The 15,121-nt window shown below is 31.9% G+C and overlaps 1 protein-coding gene across 9 annotated transcripts in view; it reads left to right on the forward strand.

The window, feature by feature from the left end:
- LOC130665417 (glutamate receptor ionotropic, NMDA 2B) overlaps window positions 1–15,121 on the forward strand; it is a 1,452,633-nt gene that overhangs the window by 353,000 nt on the left and 1,084,512 nt on the right. For all 9 annotated transcript variants that reach the window (XR_008989544.1, XM_057465786.1, XM_057465780.1 and 6 more), the window contains one exon: window positions 732–1,146. Coding sequence is in view for 8 of the 9 variants with exons in the window: in XM_057465786.1 (XP_057321769.1) it covers window positions 732–1,146 (415 nt within the window). In the remaining variant the exon portion in view is untranslated. The remainder of the gene's footprint in view (window positions 1–731; window positions 1,147–15,121) is intronic.

Here is a 15,121-nt window from a genome sequence, read left to right on the forward strand (position 1 = left end):
ATAGCGTCTCAAACTTCAAGATCGATTGATTAGTTCGTAAGAATGCGGCGAAAAAAAATTTTAAAACTAAAAATGTACTTTATTTTTGTCGGATATCGCAAAATGTAATTAATCATGCGTTCCAAAATTTATACCGGCATTCTGCCTTCATAGAGTTTGATAATCACTACATATATTGTCGCAATCATTCCATTAGTTTAAATAATATCATCATTAAAAATTTTTAAAAATCAATGATTCTGACATTTCTTTTTGTTTGTTCCATACATTAACGCACTGGTTCAATCTCTAGTTTATGTGATCCTCCATTTTGATCATTTTTGATTATTTCAGTTCAAACCCGTTAAACTTATGAATCATAGTTATAACCCAAACTTTAAATAACAATCCGTATTAATTATTATCAATTGTTCGACTTTTCAACTTTTTGCGAGCACGAATAGTTCGAAAATAACAACGCTTTCTAAAGTTTTGAGGTTGGCCTTCAGTGTGAATCGTTTTTTAGATGTTCTATGAAAAATTTTAATTTATTTTTCAACAAAACAAAAATCTTTTTAATTTTCGTCTCGAATGCTACAAGAGTTTTTTGCTATATATATAGCGGCCCTCCCCATTGTTGCTAATTTAATTACAAATTCGAAAGACTTTCGTTTATATCATACTTGAATCACATCCCATCTATAATAGCTCAAAAACATTAAAAGTAATTGAAACTCTGTTTCTCGTAATAGCGCACATCACAAACCAGTTTGCAATTACAACTAGCACCTTCACTTGAGCATCAAACTGCTGCTATGCTCAGTATATTAGAGCGATACAAGTGGCATCAATTCAGTGTAGTCACATCGCAGATTGCGGGTCACGATGACTTCATCCAAGCAGTAAGGGAACGAATTTCAGACTTGCAAGAAACGGTGAAATTGACAATCTTAAACGCTATATTAGTTACTGAAGCTATAGATTTGTTAGAACTCGTCAAAAGTGAATCCAGAGTTATGTTGCTTTATGCTACTAGAGAAGAAGCTATACATATATTAAGTGCTGCGGCAGACCTTAAAATAACTGGAGAAAATTACGTCTGGATAGTCAGCCAGAGCGTAATTGAAAACCTTCAAACACCAAACCAATTTCCTGTTGGAATGCTCGGTGAGTGGATTTATTATATATTTATTAATAAAATTTCAACTTTTTAAAGCAAAATGTAGCCTTAATAAAAAAAGTCTAGTTCTTGCTGACATACTGACTCCATACATACTACTTACAAATCAGACAATTTGATTACAATGAGTGCTTTCTAGAAAAATGTACACATGTTCCATATTCGTACATGAACAATTGCAAAAGTTATTGACTAATTGCGATTTTCAAAAAAGTAGGTCTTTGATAATATCTCAAGGACCAGGATAGTTACAGTAAAATCTAAAAGAGATTCTGAAAATAGAAATAATTTCCAATAAAACAATGTTGACTACCCGAGTCAATTATTGAATAATGTAATTGAATGTGAAAAATGGGTCTTCGCATGACACACGCAAGGGTCTCCACCTACAACAGAACAGACCATAATGTATAAATTTTATTTTTAACTATAATTTGTAAACTTGAAAATTTGTTGATGTTATAGTTTGAAGTAGTTACTTCAAAGAATAAAATTTCGTCGAAAAATTTTTTTTTCATCAATTTCAATAATCAACAGGATTGTTAATTACTTAAGTTTTTCTGATTCATATTTGCATTGAAACTTACCCGGGAAAAAAAGGTCTTAAATGATCATATTTAAAACATCAAAGTGACTCATATAAAATCTGAAACGAAGTTGAGGTCCACCCCTCTAGTAGGAATGAATCAACCGTCCGTTACCCATTTTTAATTAAACGGGCCCGTGTCCCTTTTAGCTAGTAAGCTAATAATTCGGTAACTGATCCTGGTGTTACCCGGTTCGTAAGGACCAGACGACCGGTTGGCCATAAATTTATATACGCCAAATGCGTATAAAGGATCGGGAGTCGTGGGGCATGTTATATATCAGTAATATATGAGAAAAAGAAAGTAGACTACAGGTGTTTGCGAAGCAAGCCAAACTAGTGAGAAGCACAAAAAATTATAAAAGGTATAATAATAGTATTGTAAAATATTAAATTAAAAACTACATTAAATATTTAGTTTGCTGGATCGGGATGGTGAAAGAAATAAGAAGTCACTGATTTGGTGTATTGTCCATATTTAATAAAAATAAATCACAGATAATAGCGTAGAGTACAAGAGTCGATCACGAGTTCATATTAGAGCACTTATTGAACATTATTCGATTGCATTTGAGTTTAATTGAGTTTTATATAAATTGCATGGCACCGTACACATGAACATTATATTATGTACATATAGAGCGTAGTTGAAGATCGAGTTTGTTGAGTTTAATGAATACGAGTTTATAAATTTACACGGCACCATACACGTGAATTAATTTATACAAAAGAGCGCAATAAAGAGTAAATTATTAACAATTAATGATTTACAAATATCATCAATAGTTCGAGTATACATTTTGTCACAATTAATTTTGATACGCGACATTGAGAACGAGTAAGAGCCGAGTATGAACTTAATAGATGCTTAGCGAGCCGAGTCAGAACGTATAATAATTACTTTGCAGTCACAAATAAAATTTGATATTGATTTTTGAGATTAAAGATTACTGGATGACTGAATGATGACATCAGTCACACCAGTTGACATCGAGTACGAGTAAATATTAAGCGATGAGTAATGAAAGTAATTGTAAATTGAAATAAATTATTTGTGGCTGCAAAGTCACGAGATGGCGAGTATGTGAATAGATATAGCCCGCACGTTAGTTTAACACGCGGTCACCACAGCAATGAGCACAGAGTTTATATATGAAAAAAAGGATATAATTGAAGAATATAGATGATAACAAATACATGGTGAATCAGCGAGTTACGATTAGAATGATGTACTTGATAATGTAGAGTAATTAACACGATGTAATTGAATTACAATAAAAACTGGTAGCACGTGGTGTTCTATCACAAGTGTTGTAGAATAATGCCAGTTGCCGCGTAGCTGGCTATCGAGTTGAAATTCCGAGTATCAGAGGGCGCGTCGATAGCAGCACCTCTGGTATAGTAGAGCGTAGAGTTGTCAAGTGTTCTGGCGCGAACATTTGAAATTTACGCAACAAGTATTATTATACTTACCTGTGAGTTGTTGGTTCACTGGTGTCAATAAATGAGATCAATGAGTAATTAAGACAATTGTGAGCTCTGTATCACAATTGTCTGGTACAGCTACAAGCAGGTATTGTAGATGGACATCGCGGCAGGTACGCGCTTCTGTAAGCAGGTATTACAGGATAGGTCGCGGCAGGTACGCGCTTCCACAAGCAGGTATTGTAGGAAAGGAGTGCAGCAGGTATGCACCTCTACAAGCAGGTATTGTAGGAGAATATCGTGGCAGGGACACGCTTCCACAAGCAGGTATTGTGGGAAAATATCGTGGCAGGTACACGCTTCTACAAGCAGGTATTGTAGGAAAAGGATGTAGCAGGTATACATCTTACGGGATTGCCGTCTTCTACAGGCAGGTACTGTAGGCTAGGAAGTTTAGGTAGGTTTACACAAGAATAATCATATCAGGCTATGATTATGTTATTATTTAGAAGAATACTTAAATAATACTGGATACTTAGTCGTAAACAGGTGGTTAAAAAGTTAAGAAGAGAGTTAAAAGAATAAACTGTTTTTATTATAAAGTCATAATGAAATGTATATGAGAAAAGCTTAACTGAAATCTATCGGCGCGCAGGCCTTTTTATAGATTCACGTCGATGCTTACGCGTCGACGTGGTGCGCATCCCTTCCATTTAAAATGCGAATGGAGAGGGATTATGTAATAATAATAATAATTAAATAATACTAGAGCGGGTAAACCAGATAATATGTGGTAAATACCCTCGGTAACCGTCATCATGGTATGATAATGAGGTATTATAAACCTCGTTACAAATCATACAAAGTTTTATAATGAAATTGGTCCTATAAAAACTTATATAACTTTATAAAATCTTATATAATCATATAAAGTTATATATACCCGGGAAAAAATGATTTTACCTAATCATATATACAATTACCTATATATGATTAGATCTCAAAATTGGCAGGATCTGATGATATATAGTTATCTATAATCATGCATGAACAAAAAAAAAATCGGTCTATTGGTTGACCCTGCGGGCCAGCCCTCAAACTTCCCGCTATTTCCGAGCTTAAGGAGCTCGAAAACATTAATGTGAATACATTTTCGAGCTCTTCGAGCTCGAAAGTACTTTTGTGTGCCATTGTTTTCGAAAAAAACCGTTTTTTAGCATTTCTTTCTTCCACGATATCTCGCGAACGAATTAACCGATTTTGATGGTTGAGGTCGCGTTTAACGCGACTTATTAAGTTCTAGAGCTGGTTATATTTTGAAGTCGATCGTTCAATTCATTTCTGAGAAATCAATAAAAAACTAAAAAAAAAAAAATTTTTTTTTTCGTAATTCGCCAATATTTTCGAGTCTACTCTGTCAAATGATTTGAAATTTTCAGAAAAGTTGATTGCTAACAAGCTCTTTCGATTGCCGCCTTAACCATCCAAATCGGTTCATTAGTTGAAAAGTTATAGACCGGTCACACACATACACACACGAACATACATACATACAGACACTCGGACATAATTCTAAAAATAGTCAGAATAGCTTCCTAGGACCACAAAACGATGAAATTTCGATTTTCGCAAATCGCGGTGAAAACAATAACTTCCCGAAATTTTCGAAAATCATCGATTTTCTTAGTGGGAAGTTAAAAAAAAAAAATCTATCGGTTAACTGCTATTTAGCCAAGGGGTCACCCATCCAACTAATGTGCTACCTCAATGCTCCTCAACTTTGATGATCTCTTGATTGCCGTCTTCTTCTCTAGTCTGCTTTACCCTTATAAGCTTCAAAAAATCTATAGCATTACTTAAATCAAATGATCAAATTGATACGTCCTACATAAATAATGCACCAAATATGATTAAATTTTATCACATTTGTGTTTTATATAAAATTTTAAGTTTCTTTAAGATAACCTGCTTATAAGAACATAGAAACTTATTTATAAGAATCGTAAAACTATATAAACTTCTAATAATCATATATGATTTTATATGACCATTTTAAATAAACTCTTTTGTAATCATACAAATTTATTTATAACTTCATATATAATCACATAAATTTTTATTAATTATCTGAATTTTTAGAAGAATTTTATAAGGTCATATCAGATTTCATATGATCATATATGATCATACATGATTATCTATAATCATATAAAACGTGCTCTTATAATTTTATAATGTTATATATAACTTGTGACATTACATTGCCGAGGAGATGGAGTTGAAGGTTGGAGTAGGTGTGAGTCTGTGATTATAGTAGATAGTGAGGTGACTATATGGAGTATAAGTGTGTATGGTAAGTTAAGTGTGCGATAGTGTACGTGTACGGTATGTGGTATGTTTTGGAGTGTCTGTGTGATAAAGCGTGGATTTAACGGGAGATGTCTAGCTGTGTCACGGATAGTGGCCAAGATAACGTGCCTCCCGACCAGTGATGACGACTAGGCCTAGGCTTAGCCCTCGGGGTTGAAGTGGTGATCGCGGAGGTGCGACTGAGATGTCGCTGCCCCTTCGTGATGGTACCCGGAGTTAACTGGGGTACGTGTACGTTTATTTGGGGCGATGGCAGGCCTCGTTTGCGATGTTCAAGGAAGCCAAAAATTCGCTAACCTCGGATATCACGGGGAGTGACATTCCGGGAAGGCCCGTGAGTCCATGGCTAGTATGCTTGTGAAGAAAAGAATGGATGGAGAAGCGAGAATGTGGGATTGGAAGAGAAGGAGTGGAGTGAGCAAGTTAGAGTGGGAGATTATCGTGGAACAGTTTGGTAACTACCGTTGTGCAAGGAAGTTGAGACTTGGCGTCGCTCGTGAACGAGTCAACCCAGTAGTCGAGTTTGGAGTCCTGGAATAAGCGGTAGTGAGTCGGCGAGTCCCCAAGGTGGACCTCGACCACCACCCTAGACTTTCGTCGTTTTGGGGCTTGTAGCCCTGGGTATGGTGCTCTTGGAGACGTCTGTCGTATTAATTAATGTCGTGAATTACCGTATTATTTATTATATTTTATTCTATATTCTATCTAGTAGAGTATATAGTTTTGTGATTCGTCATCAAAGAGAGGTTCCCGATGTTGTATTCAGATATTTATTTGTTTGATGGACCGAGAGTACTAGACCGCAGGTCTTTTGGGCCCTCCACGTCACTCTCGCGTCATCTTTATGGTATTGTCATTCAGTTTTCTATTGTTATTTAATTTTCGTATTAATTTAATTAATCGGCTTCTTCCGCATCAGAAGAACCGCGACCCTCTCTCCACATGTCTCTCATCTCCAAAGGAGATAGTTTTTAGGTTTTAATTTACGTGTACGTTTAGACCGGTTGCCGATACCGGGGAAATAAAAGTCGGCTAACGCCGGTCAGGATCTGGAGAAGATGAGAGAGGTGATCGGTGGGCGAAGTGTAACGTAGCCCGATTTCGTGTAATTTGAGTTTTGAGTTATCGAGTAATTTTCTTGAGTAAAGTTTTTCTGAGTAATTATTGGGTTTTATCGATTATTAAGAAATATGACGTTACAAACTTTATATGAAGTTACATGGAATTTTGTAAAAATGTTATATGATTATACGAATTATTATAAGAATTTTATAAGATCATATGAGTTTTTATACAATCATATATGACTGCATATACTTTATAACATTTTATCTGGTAATGTTATAAACTCATATATAGCTTTATAAAAACTCATATCAACTATTATAAAATCCTTCTAAAATTATAGAAATTCTTATAAGAATATTACAAGATCGTATGGGCTTTTATATGATCATCTATGATTATATGTAAGCATTTAAAACTTAACCTGGTATTGTTATAATGTTATATATAACTTGATATTAAATCACATCAATTGTCATAAAATTCTTATAAGATCATATAAATCCCTATACGAATTTTATAAGATTATGTAAGCTTCCATATAATCATATATAAACACATATGTTTGTGTTATGTCAAAATAACACATATTAAGAGTAGCGCTCCTGTTTAGCCTTCGCCGAGCGAAATAACTGGGACGGAGCTATAAGGATAAATGTTCATTAAAAATAAAATCAAAATAAAAATACTTACGGTTCGTTGTCTAAGAGATAATTAAAATTATCAAAAATTAAGTAAAATAAAATTTAATTAATTTAGTAAAATAATAAAAGCAAAATTAAAACAACTTCCGAAGGCCGTGGGACGATAAGTATACCGAATCGGCCCCAGATAGGGATCGGGCTCATTTTTTCAGGAAATTTTTGTACCCATGAGATACTTCGATGCTGCGAGTTTCAGGTCTTTATCTATAACCACTTCGGAGTAAATCGAAAAATACTGAAAATTTGAAAAAATTGATGTTCTCAGAGCGTACCTATTCAATTGATCTGAAAATTGGATATGTTTTGCGGGTTGATGGTAGCTATCTCGAAAAAAAAATAGGAGCTATTTCGGCTCACAAAAACCTAAAAAAAAAACGAGTTTATGTTTTTAATTTCAATTTTTAAGCATCTTACCATTACGACACAGTTATGAAAATATTTTTTTTGAATTCCTCATCCAATTTCCTATGAATCTATGGCCTTTCGAAATTTTTAAAAATGGTACTCCATATTGAAAAAAAATAAAAACCATTGTTTGCTCAAAAATCGGGTTTTTCTAATACTCTTGAACTGATAAAATACAAAACTTACTCGTTTCCTAAGGTAGAGAAAACCATGAAAGAAATCAAATATCCTTACATTATTGAAATAATTTTTTTTATTTATTAATTTCAACGCTGATATTTCATCCATAAACAATTAAAACTGCAATTAAATATATTAATCTACTACAAATGATAAATCAAATTGTTCTCCTAATTTGTGACTAGTCTTTATCGCTATCTTCATCAATCACCGGAGTAATATTATCTTTTTCACGTTGTAATCCAGTAAATATAAAAAGTTGCTCATCAGTTGTTCGAAAATCATCCATTTTATCGAGAAGTGTCAAATCACATTCTACAACCAACTTTCTATCATTTTAGACAATTCTAAAGATCTTGAGTTACTCCAATAAGAATAAACTTTCGAGTGGTTCAAATTCTCCGTATAAAAGCGTTTTTTTAAGAGATGATCACTGCAGCATCGATTCCCATTCGGAATAAGAATTCTTTTCTTTATAAAGCATTTCATACGGGCATCTTGAGGAACAACGACTAGATTTTGATTTGAGACAGAACATACACAACAATATCTATGAGTCGCAACAGTTCTCTTCATTTGAACTTCTATACATTCTTCTATTTCATCATCACAGGCAACATCTAAATGAATAGATGGATCATCAGTACTTGATTGAGATAAAGTCATCGTTGATAAACTCGATTCTGTTCTTTCTAAGAGATCACTCCTATCTGAAGGTGGTTCATCTTCCAACGATAATTCCTGATTATCATCTTCAAGTTTGGTTGTTTTATATTTTTTTACGCGACAATTCGAACAAAGAATATCACCAACTACAATCAGACACTCAAAAACAGTTGAAAACTCTTCAGCTTCTTTGTCAGATGTTATATGTTTTGGAGTACCCGGCATTTTTTTCAGGTACTTCGAACAAATACAACCTTTTGGATTATTAGCTTCAGGGGTCGACATATTTTCACTTAAATAGTTATTTAAACAATTAAAAATAATGACTAAATATAGATAATAGTACAGCCAATTCTTTGGAATGTCAACACTCAGTAATTTTTAGGTTATCTACAGATCTAGTGACTTTTCACAAAAAAAAAAAACAGTGTTACTAATTTCGAATTACAGTGCCATCTTGTGGTTGTTAAATTCATTAAATATTGGGCGGGAACGTTTAAGTTCTCTGAAACAACGTTGATTTACATAAACAATAGTAATGAATACTGATTTACTCATTACAGTTACTGATAGAGTTTTTAATAATAGTTAAGTACATTGAATGAAATTATTTTAATAATGTAAGGATATTTCATTTCTTTTATGGTTTTCTCTACCTTAGTAAACAAGGAAGTTTTGTATTTTATCAGTTCAAGAGTAAAATTATCAGAAAAACCCGATTTTTGAGCAAAAACTGGTTTTTATTTTTTTTCAATATGTAGTACCATTTTTTAAAATTTCGAAAGGCCATAGATTCATAGGAAATCGGATGAGGAATTCAAAAAAAATATTTTCATAACTGTGTCGTAATGGTAAGATGCTTAATAATTGAAATTAAAAATATAAACTCGTTTTTTTTTTGGTTTTTGTGAGCCGAAATAGCTCTTATTTTTTTTGCAGATAGTTACCATCAACCCTCAAAACATATCCACTTTTCAGATCAATCGAATAAGTACGCTCTGAGAACATCAATTTTTTCAAATTTTCAGTATTTTTCGATTTACTCCGAAGTGGTTATAGGTAAAGACCTGAAACTCGCAGCATCGAAGTATCTCATGGGTACAAACATTCCCTGAAAAAATGAGCCCGATCCCTATCTGGGGCCGATTCGGTATACTTATCGTCCCACGGCTTTTATTTGAATCAAAACAATTATTTAAAAATTATTACAAAACAAAATTAAATTTTGTTACGTGTGAGCTTACACATTAATGTTCTTACTTCGTAACCAATCTTACCGTGCCTAGCTCAGCGTCTCTAGAAATTTAATAGGATGTTATAAAGGTGTGGGTCGCTCAGTGAAGGAATGACTATGTGTGAATTTAATGGATATTTGTTTATTGGGCGTCCCTAAAATATGGGAGTACCCACAAAAGGCCCTGAGAGTCTCTTTTACAAATCTAAGATAGCATAAATGAATCGGATACTAATACAATATTTTCATTCAACAATAGCGGCATTAAACGTATTCTTATAGTGATCTGTAATAAAAGCGGTAAAATAAGAGAGATATAATATTTATACGCGAGCAGACGACTATTCGAATCAGCTTAACTATGGTAACTAACTCTTCTTCTGCAATTGCATCCTCTGCTTTCAAAATATCACTACGCCGTTTCCCATGAGAACTCTTTTCGTGCTGCATAAGAAAATATCCCTTCGCAGTCTCCAACGAAACTCTTTTCTTCCCACAGTCAAAACTGCTGACCACGCGAAACGTCTGCTCATCGCATTGTCTTTATAAAAGTAAAACTGAATACAGCTAATGTAATACGATATTTATGTGCAGCTGTGTAGCGCCTAATGAAACTACAATAAAATGAATTGCTTTCTGAACTAAAATATATCTATCTATTATTTGTTAACTAGTATTAGACGAATGGGCGTCAGCTCACCCGTCACACGCTCCCCCGGCTCGAAAAAGAAAGCCATTCTCCCGAATGGTAAAAGGGACAATCCTATGCACAGGGTAAGTCGCATGTGAACTCCCTGATATCACCCGAGATCACGATTCTCCTTCTCGACCAGTTGGAGCTCAGGTTAATTTTCAGCTGCACAACACTATACGTTGCATACCTGTTCAAAAAAAATATAATACTCGAAAAAAAAATAATATGATTACTTATCTCTTAAGATGCCCTTCGGATTATATATATATATATATATATATATATATATATATATATATATATCAGGGATAGGGAGTAACTCCTAAATAGCTGCTCCTTCTTTAAAACTCCCTACTCCTCAGGAGTTAAACTCTCAGAAAGAGTTTCGTGCACACGAGTATACATGCCTAAATACTCTATGCTTATAGTCCTCATAGCTCTAACTCTCACGAGGAGCAATGAGACTATAGCTCGTCACGAGTATACTCCTACTACGAGTTTTTCTATGAGGAGTATTTGTGTTAAAACTCGTAAACGAGAAACTCCTAAAAGGAGCGAACTCAAAGAGCAAATCAGAATAACTCCTCCCACCACTCGGCGCAAAATTTTTCTTGGACGACTGATTATTTTCAAGCGTAATCTACCTTATCAACAACCCTGAGATAGTTATTTTCTAAAATGTCCAAAATATTTCATAATAGCAAGTATATTTAATATGCTAAAAAATGAAAATCTTTATGGCAAAAAAAATTACTTTATTACTATTTTAATTGTTTCTATCAAAGGCATAGTTAAAAATATTTTGACTAAACAATTAAATTATATATCATTATATGCAAAAAAAAATTTAAATACAAAGCATAAAAAATATAATTATAAAAAACTTTCTTTATTATTTTAAATAAAATTTTCAACCAATTTTCGAAAAAGCCATTGAAAAAAAATAACTATTATTCTCATATTTTATCACTCGGGAAAAATGTTTTTATAAAATTTTATACTGAAAATGGCCTGGTAAAATTTTATAAAGTGTTATAAAAATTTATGAAGTTTTGTATAATTTTATAAAATTAGATGAAATTCTATAAAATTTCACTGTAAAGTCTTCAAAAATTGTATAAAATTCTGGTGTCATCTAGACATTGCAAAGAATATGATTCCGCGGTAATAAAAGTTGTATTACTATTTTTCAAAAAGTTGTTCAATTGTAAAATAACATTTTTTTTACGGGTTTGTGTTGTCATAACAGGCGGTTTAAAAGTGTAAATAATTAATCTATAAATTTGTTGCTTCTTGCAGCCCTTTTTATAAACATACTCATCAAGATGACGTCATGAAAGTTTATAAAATACTTTTATTCCATTAATTATTAATTTTTGAAGTAACAAAAAAATTAAAACTCTAAATAATGTATGTTAAATAATTTTTTTTTTTAATTTTAAGCTATTACTGATTTCATGTACTTGTTAGGCATTATATGATTACTTTTAAAATTTTTTCATGCATATAAATTTTTTATCAACAAGTAGATTTATTAAATATTTTTGAGAAAATTTTTTTCATCATATTGTTAGCGTAAGATGATAATGATTGAAAAAAAAAATTCCTTAAAAACAATATTTTATTGTTTATAATAGTTTTTTTCATATTTTGATTATTTAAATAAATAATTTAGAAATCGTTTTGTTATTTAAATCATAATTTGCATTTCTAAATATACTGGCGAAAAATAAATTTTATTCATTCAAAAATGAATTCAATTAATTTCATTTCAAAAATTGATTCATTTATTTATTTAAAAATTTGTTATTAACAATTTTTTTTCCTTTATTTTAATTTTTTTCTAAAACATAAAAAAATTCAAAAACAGCAACTTGCAACAAAATAGCAAAAAAAGATTTTTTCAATTTATTAAGAACCATTCTGATTTTGGATCACGACAAAGTCCAAACACTGACTCGATTTGTCAACAAACAAATTGCTGTAACTCTGCAACTATTGCAGATACAGTTTTTTACCTTCAAGTCGTTTTTATACAGTATGACTAAAGCTTTCTTATAAATTTTTAACCTAACGTTTATCTGTTATAGTTCTCTAGCTACGCGCATTTGTTTATAAGAATTATCATATTTTCTATTTCTTACAATGCTTATATCTCATAAACAAATAATGCTGTGACAAATACGATCATTAAACTATTTAAATATATTTTTTTTATATTTTCAACCTTAATTGTTTATGTGATTTTGGAATAAAAAATGTATACCCGAATAATTATTTCCTTTATACCTCGAATAGAACTTAAAATTAATATTTTTATAATAAGCAACTTCGTTCCTATCTGGTGTCCCACGACACCACACGGTTTTTTTGTCAAATACTACAAACGATATAAGGAATAAAGTTGACATAAATTTGGAGGATGATCATTTTTTTTTTTATAAAAAAATTAGATGTAAAATGAAATATCTTGGAAACTATCAAGAAGTTATCGAGACAAACTAGTATCATTGTTTTTGGGATTTTATAAAGAACAAAATGAATTTCAAACGAAGTCTCTACGACGAATAGTTGCTGAGATGAAAATTATTAAAGCGCGAAAAACGACACCCGTAAAAAAAATGTTAATTTACAATTGAATAACTTTTTAAAAAATGGTGATACAACTTTTATTACCGAGGAATCATATTTTTTGAAGTGTCTAGATGACACCAGAATTTTTTCGAATTTTTTAATTAATATTTAATTGCATAAAAAAATTATTTAACAACTACGCTCACTAGAGTGGCGGCGCGCACATGCCGAAACTACCGCGCAAAAGCCGATTTTCAACGTTAAATTAAAATTATAAATAATGGAGCTACAATTCAGGGAGTCGAGAACTTTTGACTAAAATTTTCTGCTCTTTCATAAACTTTTTTAATATTTGAGCTATCACTTATACTTTTGAGATTTTGCCAAAAAGTTGGACGGCTAATTTTTTTAACGGTTTTTTGTTAATAACAATTGTAATTTTCTGGTTCAGAAGAAATCCAAAAACCATTTTTTCTAGAAGCCAATCCGGATCATTTAAGCCATCAACTATATTTTTAGGAGACCTGTATCTATTTATCGCAGTTTTTCATTTTCTCGACTATACAAAGACATTCCGTAGAGATACATTAGACACTGTATAGCCATCATACATGGACTATACATAAAAATCTTGCGCTTTTTTTCTTGCGTTAGGGACGTTTTTTGCCAGCTAGGGTACCTCTCCGCAACGCCCCATAAGGAACTTCGTCCCAAAAATAATTTTAAATATCATATAATAATTTGTTTAATTATTTGTACTATTAAAAATTAATTATTTCATGGATACGTATCAAGTTTTACAAAGTAAAAAAAGTAAAAAAAAATTTTGATTATTATCAATGGTTCATTATTTACGTCTAATTTCATTCATTGACTGCAAATGATAAACTTTTTTACTAAAAATAAATCGCTTGTTTTACACAATTAAACTGCGACAACATATATAGTCCAGTCAAATAAGGATTCCAGATAATGCTGATGTGGACAAAGTCGTAATAATTTGAAATGTTGTGGAGTTATTCTAAACGATAACGAGAAAATAAATTTGTACCCCAAAAAACCCTGTGCGACTATTTTTCATAAACAAGAAAAAATTTGCGCCGCAGCCGATTAGAAAAATAGCTCTAGAATGAAAACAATTCATTAGACCAGATCGTCCGAACTTCCATTTTGAACATTTGTAACTTTTTAAGTAATCAATTTTTGAAGTCAAAATTACAAATTTATCAAAAATTGACCATATCTATAACAATTATTAATATTTTTCTCAAGTTATACAAATATTTTGTTTGGAATAAAAAGACGCTTCTTTTGAGCTCTGGGTGAGCTCGATAGCTCAATTAGCAAGACATTTATTGCAAAATAATAGTTTGTTTTTTACGGATTTTTTGGTCCTATAAGAAAAAATCGTATGAAAAAAAAAAATTGGAGAATACTCCACAAAGTTATATACTTAAAAATATCATTTATTTTCAAATAACTATTTATTTTTCATTTTTTATCCACGCGAGTTTTTTTGATCAACTCGGGATAGCGACCCGAATTTCCGCGGTTTTCACTCGGCTCTATCTGTGAGAACCGCTGAATATTTCAAATTATGATAGGAAGGATCTTATTCTTGAATGCCATGACCGTACAATCTTTGTCGTACTTGCAACGTTGTCATGTATTTCTGATCACAACTATCAAAAGTTAGAGAGTGGGGTTGCTCGAGCTTTTGCTTGGCAACGTTGCAAAATAAATACTCTCTAAAGAGTCTGGTCGTAATAAACAGAAAACGGCCTTACAACAATCGCAGCTTTAGTTCTATCGATGCGCACGAAAAAGTGGTCAGAGATTATTTTCTCGGTGAGTAGAGACCGATTTTGAAAAATTTCTTTTTTAAAACACTCAAAAAAAAAACAAATAATACAAAAAGTTGACCCAAATTTGGTGCGAAAAATTTTTTTTTGTATAGAAAAAAATTAGATATAAAATGGAATATTTCGGAAACTATTGAGAAGTTATGGAGACAAAATAGTATCATTATGTTTAAGATTTAATAACGAACAAAATAAAT

The sequence above is a fragment of the Microplitis mediator genome, chromosome 3 (genome assembly GCF_029852145.1).
Source record: "Microplitis mediator isolate UGA2020A chromosome 3, iyMicMedi2.1, whole genome shotgun sequence".
Lineage (NCBI taxonomy): Eukaryota > Metazoa > Arthropoda > Insecta > Hymenoptera > Braconidae > Microplitis > Microplitis mediator.